At 39.6% G+C, this 16,942-nt stretch overlaps 1 protein-coding gene across 1 annotated transcript in view; it reads left to right on the top strand.

Annotated features, from left to right (window-relative positions):
- col5a1 (procollagen, type V, alpha 1) overlaps positions 1-16,942 on the top strand; it is a 247,044-nt gene that overhangs the window by 73,818 nt on the left and 156,284 nt on the right. The window contains exons 3-4 of the mRNA XM_034192658.1: positions 12,761-12,974; positions 13,171-13,333. Coding sequence (XP_034048549.1) covers positions 12,761-12,974; positions 13,171-13,333 — 377 coding nt within the window. The remainder of the gene's footprint in view (positions 1-12,760; positions 12,975-13,170; positions 13,334-16,942) is intronic.

Here is a 16,942-nt window from a genome sequence, read left to right on the forward strand (position 1 = left end):
GCTGAAAATAATCAGCAGTTTCAGCCTGAATTGAAGGTCAATACTCACAACATGTACATGTTTTAAAAAGAGTAGAGAGGATGCGAGAAACTTTATCTTTTTTTTACCTGAAGTTATCATTGGCATGTCATGTAGTGCTGATGTGGTTTGTGGTTTGGTTTCTTACATGGTATTGTGGTCACAGAGAAAATACTTATACTATAACCATAATCTTTATTTTTTCTGGTAAAATTCTGTAACGGCGGCTTATGCCCACAAAAGGTTGTGATTATCCAAGAAGATAATCATTTCTAACTGTTCTAAATGGAATTGTTATGACACTAACGCGGACAGGTTAAATGGACTGCACATTTCTTACGTTCCACACTCACCTTTGAGTGGTAATGATGGAGGTGACACATACTATGTTTTGACCCTCCCAACATTCTTTGTCCATCAGGGATCAAACTTATGAACCTTCAATTAAAAAAAAGAACAAAGCAATCTTTTGGTCATCACTTTCCTCAAACAAGAATTTATGGAGGAGGGCAGGGTGGGTTGTGAACGGTTATACTATTGTTTCAGGAAGCCAATATACACGGACTGGACACTATTCGGTACATCTGCTAGTGCCAGGTTGGACCCCCCTTTATCCTTCAGAACTGCCTTAATTCTTCATGGCATAGAGTCAACATGGTGTTGGAAACGTTCCTCAGAGATGTTGGTCCATACTGACATGATGCTATCATGCAGTTGCCCATTCAACCAGTTGCCCATTCTCTTCTGACATCAACAAGGCATTTTGTCCACAACAACTGCCGCTCATGGATATCTTCTCTTTTTGAATAATATCTTTAAACCCTAGAGATGACTGTTTGTGAAAATCCAGTAGCTCAGTAGTTTTGGAATACTCAAGACACACCCTGTCGTACCAGCAACCATGACATGTTCAAAGTCACTTAAATCCCCTTCTTCCCCATTCTGATGCTCAGTTTGAATGTCAGCAAGTTGTTTTCACCACGGCTAGATGCCTAAATGGATTGGAGTTGCTGCCATGGGATTGTGCTGATTAGCCATTTGCGTTAACAAGCATTGAACAGGTGTACCTAATAAAGTGACAGTGAGTGTATGTCACAATACGTCTTAAATATCTGAGTTTGTAACCTCAAAAACCCACAAATCCTAATTTTAATGATACATCTTCAAAATAATTCCAATTTCATGTCTCTAAGAATTGACCAGGAAGCTGGACCTTTGATAAGCTGAGTGAGGGATCAGTGTGTGGGATTGTGACTGAGTAAAGAAGCTCACTGAAAGCTTGGATTTTAGTCTTTATCCAGGACAATCGTCAGAAATGTATCTGTATGTGGTAAAAGTGTTTGCACTTGTAGAAACACTCACCTTTGAGATACTTGGGAAGAGCTCATAGACTCACAAAGTTGCTGCACAGAGGGTTTGGCGATGTCGATACATTTGATTAAGGTCTAAATATTTTGGGTCCTGGTGCTTCCTGTCTCATTTTATGGTCGTGAGATTTGGACGCTAATCACTGAAATTGAACCCCTTTAGTACTCGGTCTCCAGAGGGTCCTGGGGATCACTAGAATGACTGTGTCAAAATAACAGGTAGTTAAGGAGAATAAGATGAGCAGTGGGGTTGGACCAATTGCCAGTTTGAGTGGTTGCCATTGAGGACCAAGGCAGTCAGTGTTGTTTGGATACCAGTACACATGGCCATGCTCCCAGCTTTGACCAAGAATGAAACTGTTTTTGTGACCATCACTTAAATTAAAAGGAGCTGGTGCTACTGACAGTGCCTCTCCTGAAGTGAGATGGCACAACGGCAATAAAATTTAAGAAATTGTTGTTCCATGTAGAAATGTAGGTGTATCTCAACAGCAGCCGCATACAGTTGTGTTTGGACGTTTATGTAAACTTATCACAGGCATGAGTGTCTTTGTCATTTTGGGCTTTTAATGATGTCTTTGTACTGTTCTTTTCATGGTGGAAAATGTACAGCATACAAAATGAATGGCTTTAAAACAACAACAACAACAACAAGGTGCATAAGTTCTCTCATCTCACAGGGTCAAAATTATACATACGGCCATGACCCGACCTGGATAAGGAACAGAAAATGAATGAATGAATGATGAATGAAGAATGTTCAGCTGATGAAAACACACCAACTCTTGTTTAAGTAAGTTATACAAATGAACAAATTCGAGACTCCATTTCTGCAAGGAAATACCTCAAAATCCACAAACTCTGTATGGTGTCGGACGCAGCTCAGAGAACCGACCAGCGTTGAAGGACCCAGTATGAAATAAGCAGAGCACGGTACAAAGGCTAACTGATTAATACAAACAGTGATGTGATACAAAACAACAAAAGAGTGTGCGGTCTGGCGTGGTGGTGATACGGTGCGCTCCCAGCAGCGCTAATGGTCCGGAGCCAGAAGCCGTTCGGACCAAGGACCCGCCGACACCCCCAGGTGGCCGCAACAAACCGAGTCTGGAAAGAAGGAACCATTATGTGAGTCCACACTCTACACACAGAGAGACACTCAAAGGTGTACATAAACAGCAAACACTTCCTGGCTTAATTATAATCAGCTTCCCAACCTGCAGGCATGGAACATCCAGTTCACAAAACTCACTGCAGTGGAAGCCGAAATGACTAACGTACAGCTCAATATAATAAGGTGTGAGGGACACCACATTTACTGACTGTATAAACGTTAGTCACAAAATCTAACGTACCTCAGGAAGTGTGCTGACGAGCGTGAGACCTCACCCCCTCCTCTTTCACAGACCGTGCATCAAACCCTGGACGTTCTCTGCATCCACTGATGATGAGATGGCTCCCGAGACGACGATCTCACCCGTCTGGTCACAAGGTCGAGTCTTGGCAAATACACACTGTACACTCAGTCTTAAATGCCACCATGTTCCAACATATAGATGCACCACAGCTGTGAGTCTGACGAGCCGCAGGTGATCAGGGGAGGTCCTGATAACCTCAGCAAACAGCCACTCAGTCCCAAATGCAAGCCACCTGGAAGGAAAAACAAAAGACAGAAACAAAAAGGCAGCCAGGCCCCCCAGCCATACAACACTCTCGATTTAAAAATTGTGCAGACTGAAGTCAATGTTCCACATGCTCCATCTTACAGCTTACATCTCAGAACATTTAGCATGAAACATGATCTACGTTGAAGAGTGAATTCCACCATGAAGAGTGTTCTGTTGTAATGAATTCTGAGTTCAGTGAGTGTACCAGTAAGATGATTTAATGCTGCTCTGTGTGGTATGGCTCAGGTTCTGTCCCCAGGTTGTGAGTATTTTAGAAAAGCATAGCTTTATCTAAGCGTTTTGGCCTTTCGTCCACACGCAAAAGGTCACTGAATGTAGAGACAGGCATGCGTGCGAGATGCCGGTGTGACGGTTTGTGCACGCGGGAACACACTGCCAGCAGCTGCACGACGTGGTTACACATTGTGCAGCTTATGTGAAGAAAAAATAAGAAATTGCGACAGTTTTGTTCATGTGGGAGCACAGCAGCTGCACAATGTGTAACCACTTTTGCACTTTAGGACTGTCTTAATGTTATAGAGAACTGGATAATTACCACATTGTATCTTGATCTGAACTGGAACTGACCATCCATGCATACCTTTAAATCATATTTGGATAATTGTAAATTATTGTTCTTTTGCCTCAGCAAGTTCTCTCTGCATGGGTCTTTGGCAATTGGTGCAGAGTGAGGTCCTCTAAGAAGACTCATGCAACACTTTTGTCTTCTTTGCACTGGCTCCGCATCACGTTTAGACTTCAGTATTTATGCATAGTCAAATGCTTCTCTTTATCAATGAACCTCTCCATCCGTATTTGACATGCAGGTCTCTGAGGTCCTCTGACCAAAACCTGTCGAGTCTCAGCTGAAAACCAAAAAGAGACTCTGCTTCCAACACCGAGGCTCTCAAACTATGGAATACACTCCCACTCTTGGCACTTTACAGGCTTATTAATTTTACTTTATGCTCAGTAATTTCTGTTTTAATCAATTTAAAGAACTGTTATTTTGTTCATGAAAGGTACTCGATCAATAAATTTGACTTAACATTTTGGCTGTGCACACATGCACGAGCTAATTCTTCCAAGACTTCCTTCAAGGTTGGCAAGTTTACACACACACGAGGAATGAGGTATCTCACATCTGTTGACCGAGTGTCACAGGTTTAGAGACACATTCCAAAGAAACCTGAGTTCTTTCCATTACCCCCACGCACACACGCAGCACGGAGGTCCTAATCTAAGACAAGGAGGAGGAAGCACCAGAGAGTTCATTTATCGTTCAACTCGCCTCCGTTTGGTATTTTTGTTAACCTCCTTTCACCTTCTCTGGAGACACGTCACTTGCTGCTTTTGTGAGAAATCTCCTTGTGCAAAATTTGCTTCCAGGGGTCATATTTTGGTTCTAAGAGCCATTTGGGGTTAAATATGTTTGGATTTTCATGCATGTAGAAAGTAATGAATGAACAAACATGAAATCTAAAACGACTTGCTGTTCGACGCGCCCACTGATCCCGTCTCAGCTCTGTATAATGCAACCAAATTGGCTGTGGGTGAGAGACCTAGGCTGCATCCAAATACTCATACAAGTGTATTATATCATAGGTGAAGCAGTATTTCACAATCTGTAGGGTATCTGAATACGCTGTATGCGTTTATTAGTCATCACGAAGTAAACCAGATGATCTACTACCTCCATAATGTTAGAACGGACTATATTACACTTCAAGAAGTATTTTAAAGACACCCGCTAATTTGAATTTGCTTAATGAAAGAGTGTCTAATGTGGTACAACTCAGTTTAACTTCCCTCATATTTTCTGTTCCCACTGAGTATTTTATGTAGTAAAGCTTAAAAAAAGAAAAAAAAAAGGGTCTACCACTCACCGTTGAAAAGACGTTCAAAAATTATTCAAAGTGAACTTTTTCAAACTTCTATTTGCAGACATGTAAATCAATGGTTGGGGTTACATTGCTTTTAACAGTGGTATTTTTCAACCTGTGCAATGAGTAAATTAGGGGGAAATCAGAATTTTGAAAGCCTAGCTAGTGAGGCACAGCCCCATTTATCATTTAAAAGCTGGCAATGAAAACCCAACCGTCTAAACGTGAAAGTTTATTCAAAGTCTATACATAAATGTTGAATAAACTCTCACTTTTTAAACCAGTTTTTCAACGTATCTTCATTATAACCATTTTTAAATCATCATCATCTATTCAACATTAAAATCCTCCCTTTTACAAGTCTTATTAATGACCATAATAGATATATTTTTTGTTAAAGATAGAAACAACACAAATTACATTTTGAAACATTGTTCTTGCTGCTAAGACAATTACACCACCATCAAATATCATATATAATCTTATAGTTTACAAAAGGGTAAAAAAAAATCCCACCATACAGGATATAAGAATTTAAGCAACAATTTAAATACAACATGAATATGTTGTATTTAAATTGTTGTATTAAAATTAATACAACATGAATATGTTGTATTAAATTGGGGAGAGTTTAAGTTGGGGAGAGTTTCCGTGAATGTTAAATATTTTCATAAAATTACCAAGAAAAAAAAAAAAAAGAACAGTTGCAATATATAAAATAATTAAAAATAAGCAGTACTACTTGTTTTTGGCAAAGCCACACAGCAAATCTTTAATAAAATAAATTTACATCAATGCAACATGTCCACATACAATTAAATTTTAAATGTGTATGTACACATACACACAAATTCTGACATTGGAATTTGTACAGTTTGATTTCCTTGATTATACTGTAATTAGTGTAATTATAGTGCAGGTTATTAAATAATTGTCATGGCAATCAGGGAAACGTTACACAAAATAATGCTGAGAAAAGGGCCTTTTTAAATATTTCGTCAGTTCAATAAAAACATCAATTTAGAAAACCGATTTAATTAAGGACATTGATTTTTTTGTATACTGCAAAAAACAACAAGCTTATTAATTTTGAGTGTATACTCACCACACCACCGCCTGTCAACAACTATAAGCATTGATGGACAATACACATTTACTTTGAGATTCATTTGTAGTCATTTTTGCAAAAACTTATGCATCCAAAGAAAAGAGACTGACAGCTCCACCTCCGCACATCTCATACACAGTCCAGACCAACTGATTTAAAATGATGCATATTATTTGGTTATATGAAAGCGCTTAAGAAAATGATTTATTTATTTTTTAGTATTAAAAAATGGATGTGCATCCTCTAATCCATTGGGATAGGTTCCATCACCTCACAACCCTGAACTGGAACACGTGGGTTTAGAAAATGGTTGGAAGACATTCTCTGTCCTACAGTCCATCGAGGGTTTATAATTTTCTCTTTGAAAATTGCTGGATGTCAAAAGAATGGTGGATGTTCGAGAGAATCACCTCCTGGGGAAATAAATAAATATAAATAGCACATTTTGCCAGCTTCTGCACAAACTGCAGACAAATCACAACATCCCAAAGCCAGAGTTTACTTGCTGTGGATCAGACAAACACAGAGATGGAATCTGACTTCATGCTGTGTTCCAGACACTATTACTCGTTATATATATATATATATATATATATATATATATTTTTTTTTTTTTTTTTTTAAGTCAATATTGACCATCTGGAGGAAATGAATTTTGGACAAAACACCTTTAATATGAACAAACCACAAGTGGCTAATGCTATAAATAAACATATCTTTTCACTTTGTCCCTCTGGGTGGAGGATTAAGATTGATGTGGTGGATACTGCAAATAATAAACATAAAAATAAAAATTATACTAACATGAAAGATTGAGAGATTTCAACAAAACTGCAATTTCTGTAATTATAGTTTAACATCCAGATTTGTGAAGTAAATACATTTGCATGTACCTATTTGCCAATATTACATGTACATAACAATTTGGCAAAGGATAAAACAAAAATAAATTACTTTTGTTCCACTGTGGTTGTCAAAAACAGAAGAAAATACAACAGGTTAAAAAGGCACAACAACAACAAAAATACACCACATTTAATCAAAGAGTTTTCTGCATTGTGACAATGTTAGCATATCATTTAGCTTCCAGTACGGGCTAACAATGAAATATTACAGGCTCCGCAAACAGCCAGTTTCACTAACGACCAAACATCACACACAAAAGTGTGGTGAAAATAGTTTTGGGGTATTTTTAATTAATAATTTATGCTCAGTCAGCATTAGCATGCTAGCTTTAGCTTAGCAGGCCTAAAGCCTCAGTCACACTGTGACTGGCATTTAAAAAAAATGCCAAAGCATTTGTTTCTGGTTTATTTTGTTGAGAGACAGTAGTAAAAGTACTTTCCAAGTGTGTTATTACAAAGTCTCTTTGTTACAGTGTTTCTAACTATGATTCTACAGCCACTAAGTAAGCGCCAAGAAAACACACAAACTCCAGAAAAGCTCCAAGTATTCGCGCATGCGCATTATAATTATGCGCATTTCTATTTGAAAATAATCCTTAAATCTGTTCACATTACATTGTAATGGAAGCTTCTTTTTGACAGCACACAGCAGACACAGTTCTGTATTTGTGGCATTTTATGTGACAACATTAAATGCGTTGAAAAGACATCTTTTTGGAAACCAAATTTGACCGACCAGTGAAAAATAAATTTGGTGAACTTTCACCACAATAATCTGCATTACCTCCGTTTGAAGCTTCATCTGAATGAATCACCCATTTGATTAAATAAATTAGCGTTTTGTGACATTTTGATAATATAGCCGCGTTTTCACTGGTTTAAAAAAAATGGGTGAAATGAACATCACCCAGTTTTCCATCAAAAATCAATTGCTGAAATGATGTCTTGTGCTCACTGGGTGGTGTGCTTTCCACCCATGGCCTTACCTTTGACCCTCTCACCCCGCCTGCTCTGAGCCAGTGCTGACTAATTATATCTTGCCAGACGTTTGCACACGTGCAAGCGGATGTAGTGACAACTTTCGCTAATCCGGTATTCCTTTCTCTTCTAAGTCCTTCCTGCATCGTGCTTCTCTCATTTCACGGTATTCTGAACAGCTGTTTTCGCCTTCACTGAACTCCTCACGGGTCTTCTCGCTTGCTCTAGAGGTTAAATAGAAAAAACAAAAGTTTATTTGCCTTATTTATTGGAGCCTGTGCTTATCCTTGAATTTTGCAGTGTGAAGCAGAATTGAACCCACGTCCACATGTTGGTATCCCAACTTCTATCCCATTGAGCTTCCTGCTCTACAGCATACGTGAAATGGTATGGAAATTTTATGCCATGATTATGAAGACCAATTCAGTATGGATAATGTTCAGAAAGTAATGATACTAGTCCTCAACAACTGTACAGAGAATGAGGCAATCACAAGTTGCTGCAGTAAGGAAACCTGTTACCAGACAAACAAATCGATGTGTATAAATTATTCCCTCAGTCTGTGTCGTCGTCTCACAGTTGTCTCGTGAAAATTCTAAATTCTCGTTGAGCCCCCGACTCCCAATACCTTCGGAAATCACCACAGAAGCTGTAGCTGTGGTCACTTCTTGTATTGCTCACCATCTCCAGCAGCTTTTCTCATTCACTGTTGGAGTAAAGCACAACCCATATACCAAAAAAAAAAAATGCAAAGTTGAACCCTAAGGACAATGGACAATGGGTGATTCCGATTCTGTTAACGACGACGAAACAGTTTTTATGAACAAAATGCTGCTTGTTGCCTGTAAGATGGTGTTTGGCACAGTTCCCTGGGAGTGATGAGCCAAACAGAACCACTTTAGATCACAGCCCTTCCGCGGGCTGCGAACCCTCCCCCAGCCGCGAGAAAATATCTGCCTTTTTTCCCCCACGTTGAAACTAGAAGTGAACTTACAAGCGCGCTCATTAGTCGGTTGTGTTTGGGGGTATATGCTTGCGTATTTACTTTATTGAACCAACAGTTGGGTGAATAGCCACTCCATTTTGAGAAATGGGAGCCTGGTTTGCAGAACATAGTAGAATAGGAGTTGATCTACCAACATCTAGACCTGGGTTTGATTCCTGGTCGAGCTACCTACTTGCGTTTTTGGACAAAAAACCTACATCTGCATTGCCTCAGTCCACCCAGCTGTAAATGGGTAGTGGTCTTGCCTAAGGAAGTACACTGTGATGAACTGGTGTCCCATCTACGGGGAGTCATAGCCTCTCATATGCTTCACGCTTCAGTATCCAGGATAATCATATTAGCCGGCGGGTGTCAGCGACTGTAGGTATCGGACTTTCTTCTATGATTCCAAGCTGAATTCCTGAAGTAGTGGACTGCCAAAGCATGTGCTCACCATATGTGATGACATGAACAGCATTACTGGAGGAATAATAAAATAAAAAAAAAGGGAGAGGAAGGAATACTTGAACCCAAATGGTAACCGGCCGTAAGAAAAATGGGATGAGGAAAAAAATGAGTGGCTGATGAAGGCAGCCTACTCTTAGTGCTGGTACTTTGCTTCTCGTTTCCACTATCTAGACTTTATATTTCCACCCTGCCTTCCCGCAGAGGCGTCTTTCTCCACAGCTTCTGATGACTAATCCGCAGTCAGTCCAGTTTAACATTTCCATACGATGCAGCCTGTCTTGCATTATAGCGGGACGGGCGGCTCAGTGAAGGGCTTGAAGGCAGCCTGAGGTGCTACAAAACCACTGCAGCCGCAAATGCCACTTCTTATCCCCGTCTCCTGGAACACTGTGCCGAGGAGCTGCTGCTGGGATCCATGTGGCCGCTTTATGTTAAAAGGGATCCAGATTTTGCTGCTCAGTCTGAGCTTCTGTAGTTCAAGTGCATCTGCTTTTATAGAATACAAGTTAAAAAAAGCTCCACTTGTGTGCAGTATTATTTGATGTCAACTTTCGCTGATTACTTATGATAGTAGAATACCCAACTCTGAGGGCTTAGAATATTCCTCTTACATCTGCTGCCCTCATTAAGGATGTAGATTCAGAGAAGACAATGGCCGCGCTCTGGAATGGCTTTGTATTTCTTTCAGTTTGTGCTTTTTAATAGCGATTCCTTTTGTGTACATCTCCTGTTTGTTCTTCTCCAGTCTTCCACTGGAGGGTCTCAGTGTCTGCGAGATCGATCAGGCTGCCAGAGGGGAAAGGAGGGATTTAAAGGATAGTCTCCCAGGATCACATGCTTTTGTCATTATGCTTCTCATCCTGTACTGCACTGGAAAATTTCCACTTTGCATTTCTGCTTCTCTCCTTAGTTCCCTTCGACTGGCCTCAAGGCTGTAAGGCGTCAAATTCATCCTGCGTAGTTACATACACGACTGCAGAAGTGGCTGGAGCTGCCTTATTTTTAAATGCACAACACAGGTATCAACCAAGCGGTAACCTCCTGTGCTGAAAAATGAAGCCATTGTGGAAGTGTTAAAAATACCTGCAGTTCCTCCAATGGCCACTTGAGGCTGACTCCAAAAGCGAGTCACACCCCACAGACCCCATGTTAAGATCCCCAAATTTACACTTTAAATAAACATGTTTACAGCCTGGTATGAAAATAGCTTTGGTCTGTATGTATGTATTTAGCAGCTATTGATAGCTTGGCAACATTAGCTGTATTGATCGTGCCTCAGTTATTGAGGCCTTGTGTGTCAGTTGGTTGAACCCAGTCCATTCATTACTGGAGGCACAGGTCAGTCCACCAAAATTTTGTGTAACATAGTTACCCTAAGTGAGGTTAATTTGCTTGTTAACCATAGCTAGCTTGGTAACTTCAAGATAAATGGGCGTGTTTGGTCTTAATTCATCCCACCCAAGTCATGCTGGATTTGCCCACATCTACAGACAAAACTAACACACACACACACCCACACACACACACACACACACACACACACACACACACACACACACACACACACACACACACACACACACCCACACCACACACACACACACACACACACACACACTTCAACCCTGCTATTCAGAAAGCCTACGGAGTGTTAGTCTGTTGGTTTTACAGTACATAGTACCAATCCACCTAATTCACTGATGCGACGAAACCAGCATATACGATGTGCACTATATTACCTCATCTGTGTCTACATCATATGTCAAATTCCCCCAGTTGTATGGTCTGAAATTTGGTCACATTATTCATGACATACAAGTCTCTATAGATGCCAATGGAAAAATGTCAGCAACTGCGTTACCATAGTAATGGATAAAAACTGTGAAATTTACCCACTAGTTAAACCGCAGTAACCGCTGAAGTAACTGGGCATATTTTGTCTTTAAATTACTTAAATTTCTATTTGCTGTAATGTAACCCCCCCCCAAAAAAAGATTGTTAATGCTTGTTTTTGATCCCTACAAAAGTCAATCTTTCAACAATGACTGGGTTGGAAACATTTTCACATTACTGAATATGTCTTGGAGTTCATTTACAATAATCATTAACAAATACAATCAGTATAGTATGGTACGGCAAGTCTATCGAGTGCTGGCAGTGACCGTGCAATGAGATAAGTGAGGGAAGCCACCAAGACACCGATAATAACTCTGAAGGAGTTAAATGTTTAAATTCTTAAAAGTGAATGCTTCCCAAATGTTTAAGATAAGATTAACTTTATTGATTTATTGATTGTTGCAGCAGCAAGTGTTGTACAGTAGTAAAGAAAGGAAAATATTTACATTAAGGAAAGGTGACTAAAGTATATTGCAATGTTGGGTGCATAAATACTAATCTGAACAGATTATGTGAAAAATAGAGTATAAGTGAGTGTATACACACACACACACACACACACACACACACACACACACACACACACACACACACACACACACACACACACACACACACACACACACACACACGTAAAGGTTTGTGCACCCCTGATGATTTCTGTGATTTTCCCTTATAAATCATTGGTTGTTTGGATCAGCAATTTCAGTTAAATATATCATATAGCAGATGAACACACTGATATATATGAGAAGTGAAATTAAGTTTATAGGATTTACAGAAAGTGTGCAATAATTCCTTAAACAAAATTGGGCAGTTGCATAAATTTGGGCACCCTTGTCATTTTATTGATTTGAATACATTTAGCACTAATTATTGGAACACACCCTTGACCTCCTTACACAGGTGAATCCAATCATGAGAAAGGGTATTTAAGGTGACCATTTGCATATGTTTCCCCTCTTTGCATCTCTTCTAATGAGTGACAACATGGGAGCCTCTAAACAACTCTCAAATTACCTGAAAACAAAGATTGTTCAACATCATGGTTTAGGGGAAGGATACAAAAAGCTATCTCAGAGATTTCACACACACACACACACACACACACACACACACACACACACACACACACACACACACACACACACACACACACACACACACACACACACACACACACACACACACACACACGTATGCATAGATATGGTAAAATTATTGCGCAGTTGTACATGTAATAAAGCACAAAAGGTGGAAGAAAATGTAGTTCATAGTGGAAAATCAGCACGTGGTTATAGTGCTAAAACATTTTGTAAGTATTATACAGTCTGACTGCATTTGGAATAAATGAGCTGTGGAGGCGTTCTGTTTTGCATCAAGGATGCAGAAATCTGTTGCTGAAGGAGCTGCACAAGGTTTTACATGCCACTGTTAACTCCCTACATCTTTTGTCTCTTTCCATCCCGCCATCCTTCATGCCAGGTGATGCGTTTCCAGAGGACTTTTCCATCATGGCTACAGTGAAGCCAAAGAAGGGCAGCCAGTCCTTCCTGTTGTCCGTCTACAATGAACAAGGCATCCAGCAGCTTGGAGTGGAAGTGGGTCGCTCCCCCGTGTTCCTGTATGAGGACCACACAGGCAAACCCAGCCCAGAGGACTACCCCCTCTTCAGAGGAATCAACCTAGCTGACGGAAAGTAAGTGCGCTTCAAGCACCGCCCGTTTTAATCAAAACTATGCTGGACATCTGGACTGAGATTGTAATGTACTCCAGAAATCCAGTGTGTATTTTTATTTGTGGGAGATAAAAAGCACAAAAGGAGTGAATTACTGGTTTGTTACTGTCAGCGAGTTGAACGTAAGTGTGTGAATGATCGTCAACTCCCCTTCCAGGTGGCATCGAGTGGCCATCAGTGTACACAAGCAGACCGTTACCCTCATTTTGGACTGTAAAAAGAAGAACAGCCAGAAGCTGCTCCGAAGCCCCCGACCCATCGTTGACACCAAAGGAATTATAGTATTTGGAACTAGAATACTTGATGAAGAAGTGTTTGAGGTAAGAATCATCTCTCCTACCTTTGTAAAACCCTCTGCCAGCTGAGGAATGGTGTTTACATGATTACGCCCATCTGTCTGTAAGATACTGTAACAAAAAAGGATTTCAATCTGGATCTGCCTCAAGCTTTGCTTGTACTTGATGAGTCACATTTTTTTTTAAATGTAATACTGACATCTGTCTCTATGTGGACATATGGTTACGAGTATGAGAAGTCATTAACAATACATGGTTGATGCTTCATACCTACACTATAGGTACCCTTCTGGAGCAGATGGACTGATGGTTTTGTAGGGTTGGTTCATGCATTTATTGATGCATTAAAGAAGATTAAATGATTTTTGTATTGACAGTGAGTCAGTGGTTGACACGTGATACTTACTCCATAGTTAACGTCTGGTAAAGAGGTGAACGGACTGCATTTTAGGGTTGTTTTTCCTTATATTTTAACATTAGTGAGAACCTGATACCTCAAACAATGTGTGAGACATTTGACACACCAATTCCTGGTGACTACATTTGCACCATAAAGTGCATATTTTTTTCCAACAGGCATTGTTCAAAAAGAATTAATGATACAAAATGTGTGTGTACAATGTAATATCAAGACACAAATAGAATTCCATATACGTACTACATGTGCTAATTTGTCAGATCATGAGAGCAGCTGTTACTCATATTTTTTATGACATGTTACTTCAAGAAAATGATTGATATGAACATTTCCATTCCACATTATCCTTTTTGACTAACTTACCTGCTTTTTATGCCCTCACAATTCAAACAAACCTACATGTATATATATATTTGCACTGATGTAGAATAGAGTGGCTTGGAAGCTGTTAATGGTCATAAGATAACTGAGAATTGTAAAACGGGCAAATACAGTAATTCAAAACCATCTTAATATTTTGGGAAGGTAGGTTTCTGAATGTTATTCGTGCTCCTAATCAAAGCTTACAATCTTTGAAGGTGGAGCTTGACCCAATCTGTGAACCTGTGTGTGTGTGTGTCCGTCCATCTGGATCTTTATTACGAACAACATTACACATATTCACTGACTTCAACAACCTCTATAAGCCATTTTTCAATATATATATATGTTATTACTTGACAAAATTGTCAAAAAAATGCATACTATATGCCATTTTTTCCATTAATAAATAAATATATATTATATATGTTATTACTTCAAATCAAATCAAAATCAAATCAATTTTATTTATATAGCGCCAAATCACAACAACAGTTGCCCCAAGGTGCTTTATATTGTAAGGCAAAAGCCATACAATAATCACAGAAAAACCCCAACGGTCAAAACGACCCGCTATGAGCACGTTCCTGCTAGTGGGCACGTGGGCATAAATGCGTATTAATTTCCTTACGGTCATCAATCAATCAATCAATCAATTTTATTTATATAGCGCCAAATCACAACAAACAGTTGCCCCAAGGCGCTTTATATTGTAAGGCAAAAGCCATACAATAATCACAGAAAAACCCCAATGGTCAAAACAACCCGCTATGAGCACTTGGCAACAGTGGGAAGGAAAAACTCCCTTTTAACAGGATGAAACCTCCAGCAGAACCAGGCTCAGGGAGGGGCAGTCTTCTGCTGGGACTGGTTGGGGCTGAGGGGAGAGAATCAGGAAAAAGACATGCTGTGGAGGGGAGCAGAGATCAATCACTAATGATTATATGCAGAGTGGTGCATACAGAGCAAAAAGAGAAAGAAACAGTGCATCATGGGAACCCCCCAGCAGTCTAAGTCTATAGCAGCATAACTAAGGGATGGTTCAGGGTCACCTGATCCAGCCCTAACTATAAGCTTTAGCAAAAAGGAAAGTTTTAAGCCTAATCTTAAAAGTAGAGAGGGTGTCTGTCTCCCTGATCTGAATTGGGAGCTGGTTACACAGGAGAGGAGCCTGAAAGCTGAAGGCTCTGCCTCCCATTCTACTCTTAAAAATCCTAGGAACTACAAGTAAGCCTGCAGTCTGAGAGTGAAGCGCTCTATTGGGGTGATATGGTACTAAGAGGTCCCTAAGATAAGATGGGACCTGATTATTCAAAACCTTATAAGTAAGAAGAAGAATTTTAAATTCTATTCTAGAATTAACAGGAAGCCAATCAAGAGAGGCCAATATAGGTGAAATATGCTCTCTCCTTCTAGTCCCCGTCAGTACTCTAGCTGCTGCATCTTGAATTAACTGAAGGCTTTTCAGGGAACTTTTAGGACAACCTGATAATAATGAATTACAATAGTCCAGCCTAGAGGAAATAAATGCATGAATTAGTTTTTCAGCATCACTCTGAGACAAGACCTTTCTAATTTTATAGATATTGCGCAAATGTAAAAAAGCAGTCCTACATATTTGCTTAATATGCGCATTGAAGGACATGTCCTGATCAAAAATGACTCCAAGATTTCTCACAGTATTACTAGAGGTCAGGGTAATGCCATCCAGAGTAAGGATCTGGTTAGACACCATGTTTCTATGATTTGTGGGGCCAAGTACAATAACTTCAGTTTTATCTGAATTTAAAAGCAGGAAATTAGAGGTCATCCATGTCTTTATGTCTGTAAGACATTCCTGCAGTTTAACTAATTGGTGTGTGTCCTCTGGCTTCATGGATAGATAAAGCTGGGTATCATCTGTGTAACAATGAAAATTTAAGCAATGCTGTGTAATAATACTGCCTAAGGGAAGCATGTATAAAGTGAATAAAATTGGTCCTAGCACAGAACCTTGTGGAACTCCATAATTAACCTTAGTCTGTGAAGAAGATTCCCCATTTACATGAACAAATTGTAATCTATTAGATAAATATGATTCAAACCACTGCAGCGCAGTGCCTTTAATACCTATGGCATGCTCTAATCTCTGTAATAAAATTTTATGGTCAACAGTATCAAAAGCAGCACTGAGGTCTAACAGAACAAGCACAGAGATGAGTCCACTGTCTGAGGCCATAAGAAGATCATTTGTAACCTTCACTAATGCTGTTTCTGTACTATGATGAATTCTGAAACCTGACCCTGACCCATCTATGTGGATGTTAAAATCACCCACTATAATTACTTGACAAAATTGCCAAAAAAATGCATACTATATGCCATATGTCTGTCATTACGGAGTTTGCATGTTCTCCCCGTGTTTGCGTGGGTTTCCTCCGGGTGTTCCGGTTTCCTCCCACATCCAAAGACATGCAGGTTAGGTGGACTGGAATCTTTAAAATTGTCCCTAGGTGTGTGTGTGGGTGTGTCTGTGTTTGTATGTCTGTTTGTGGCCCTGCGACAGACTGGCGTCCTGTCCTGGGTGTTCCCCGCCTCACGCCCTATGACTGCTGGGATAGGCTCCAGCCCCCCCGCGACCCTTAATTGGACTAAGTCGTAGCAGATGAATAAATGAATGAATGTCTGTTATTACTTGACAAAATTGTCAAAAAAAATGCATGCTATATGCCATTTTTTTCATTAATATATATATACGTATATATGTCTGTTATTACTTGACAAAATTGTCAAAAAATGCATACTATGCCATTTTTTCATTAATATATGTCTGTTATTACTTGACAAAATTGTCAAAAAATGCATATCTCACAAAA

This window comes from Thalassophryne amazonica, chromosome 17 (genome assembly GCF_902500255.1).
Source record: "Thalassophryne amazonica chromosome 17, fThaAma1.1, whole genome shotgun sequence".
Lineage (NCBI taxonomy): Eukaryota > Metazoa > Chordata > Actinopteri > Batrachoidiformes > Batrachoididae > Thalassophryne > Thalassophryne amazonica.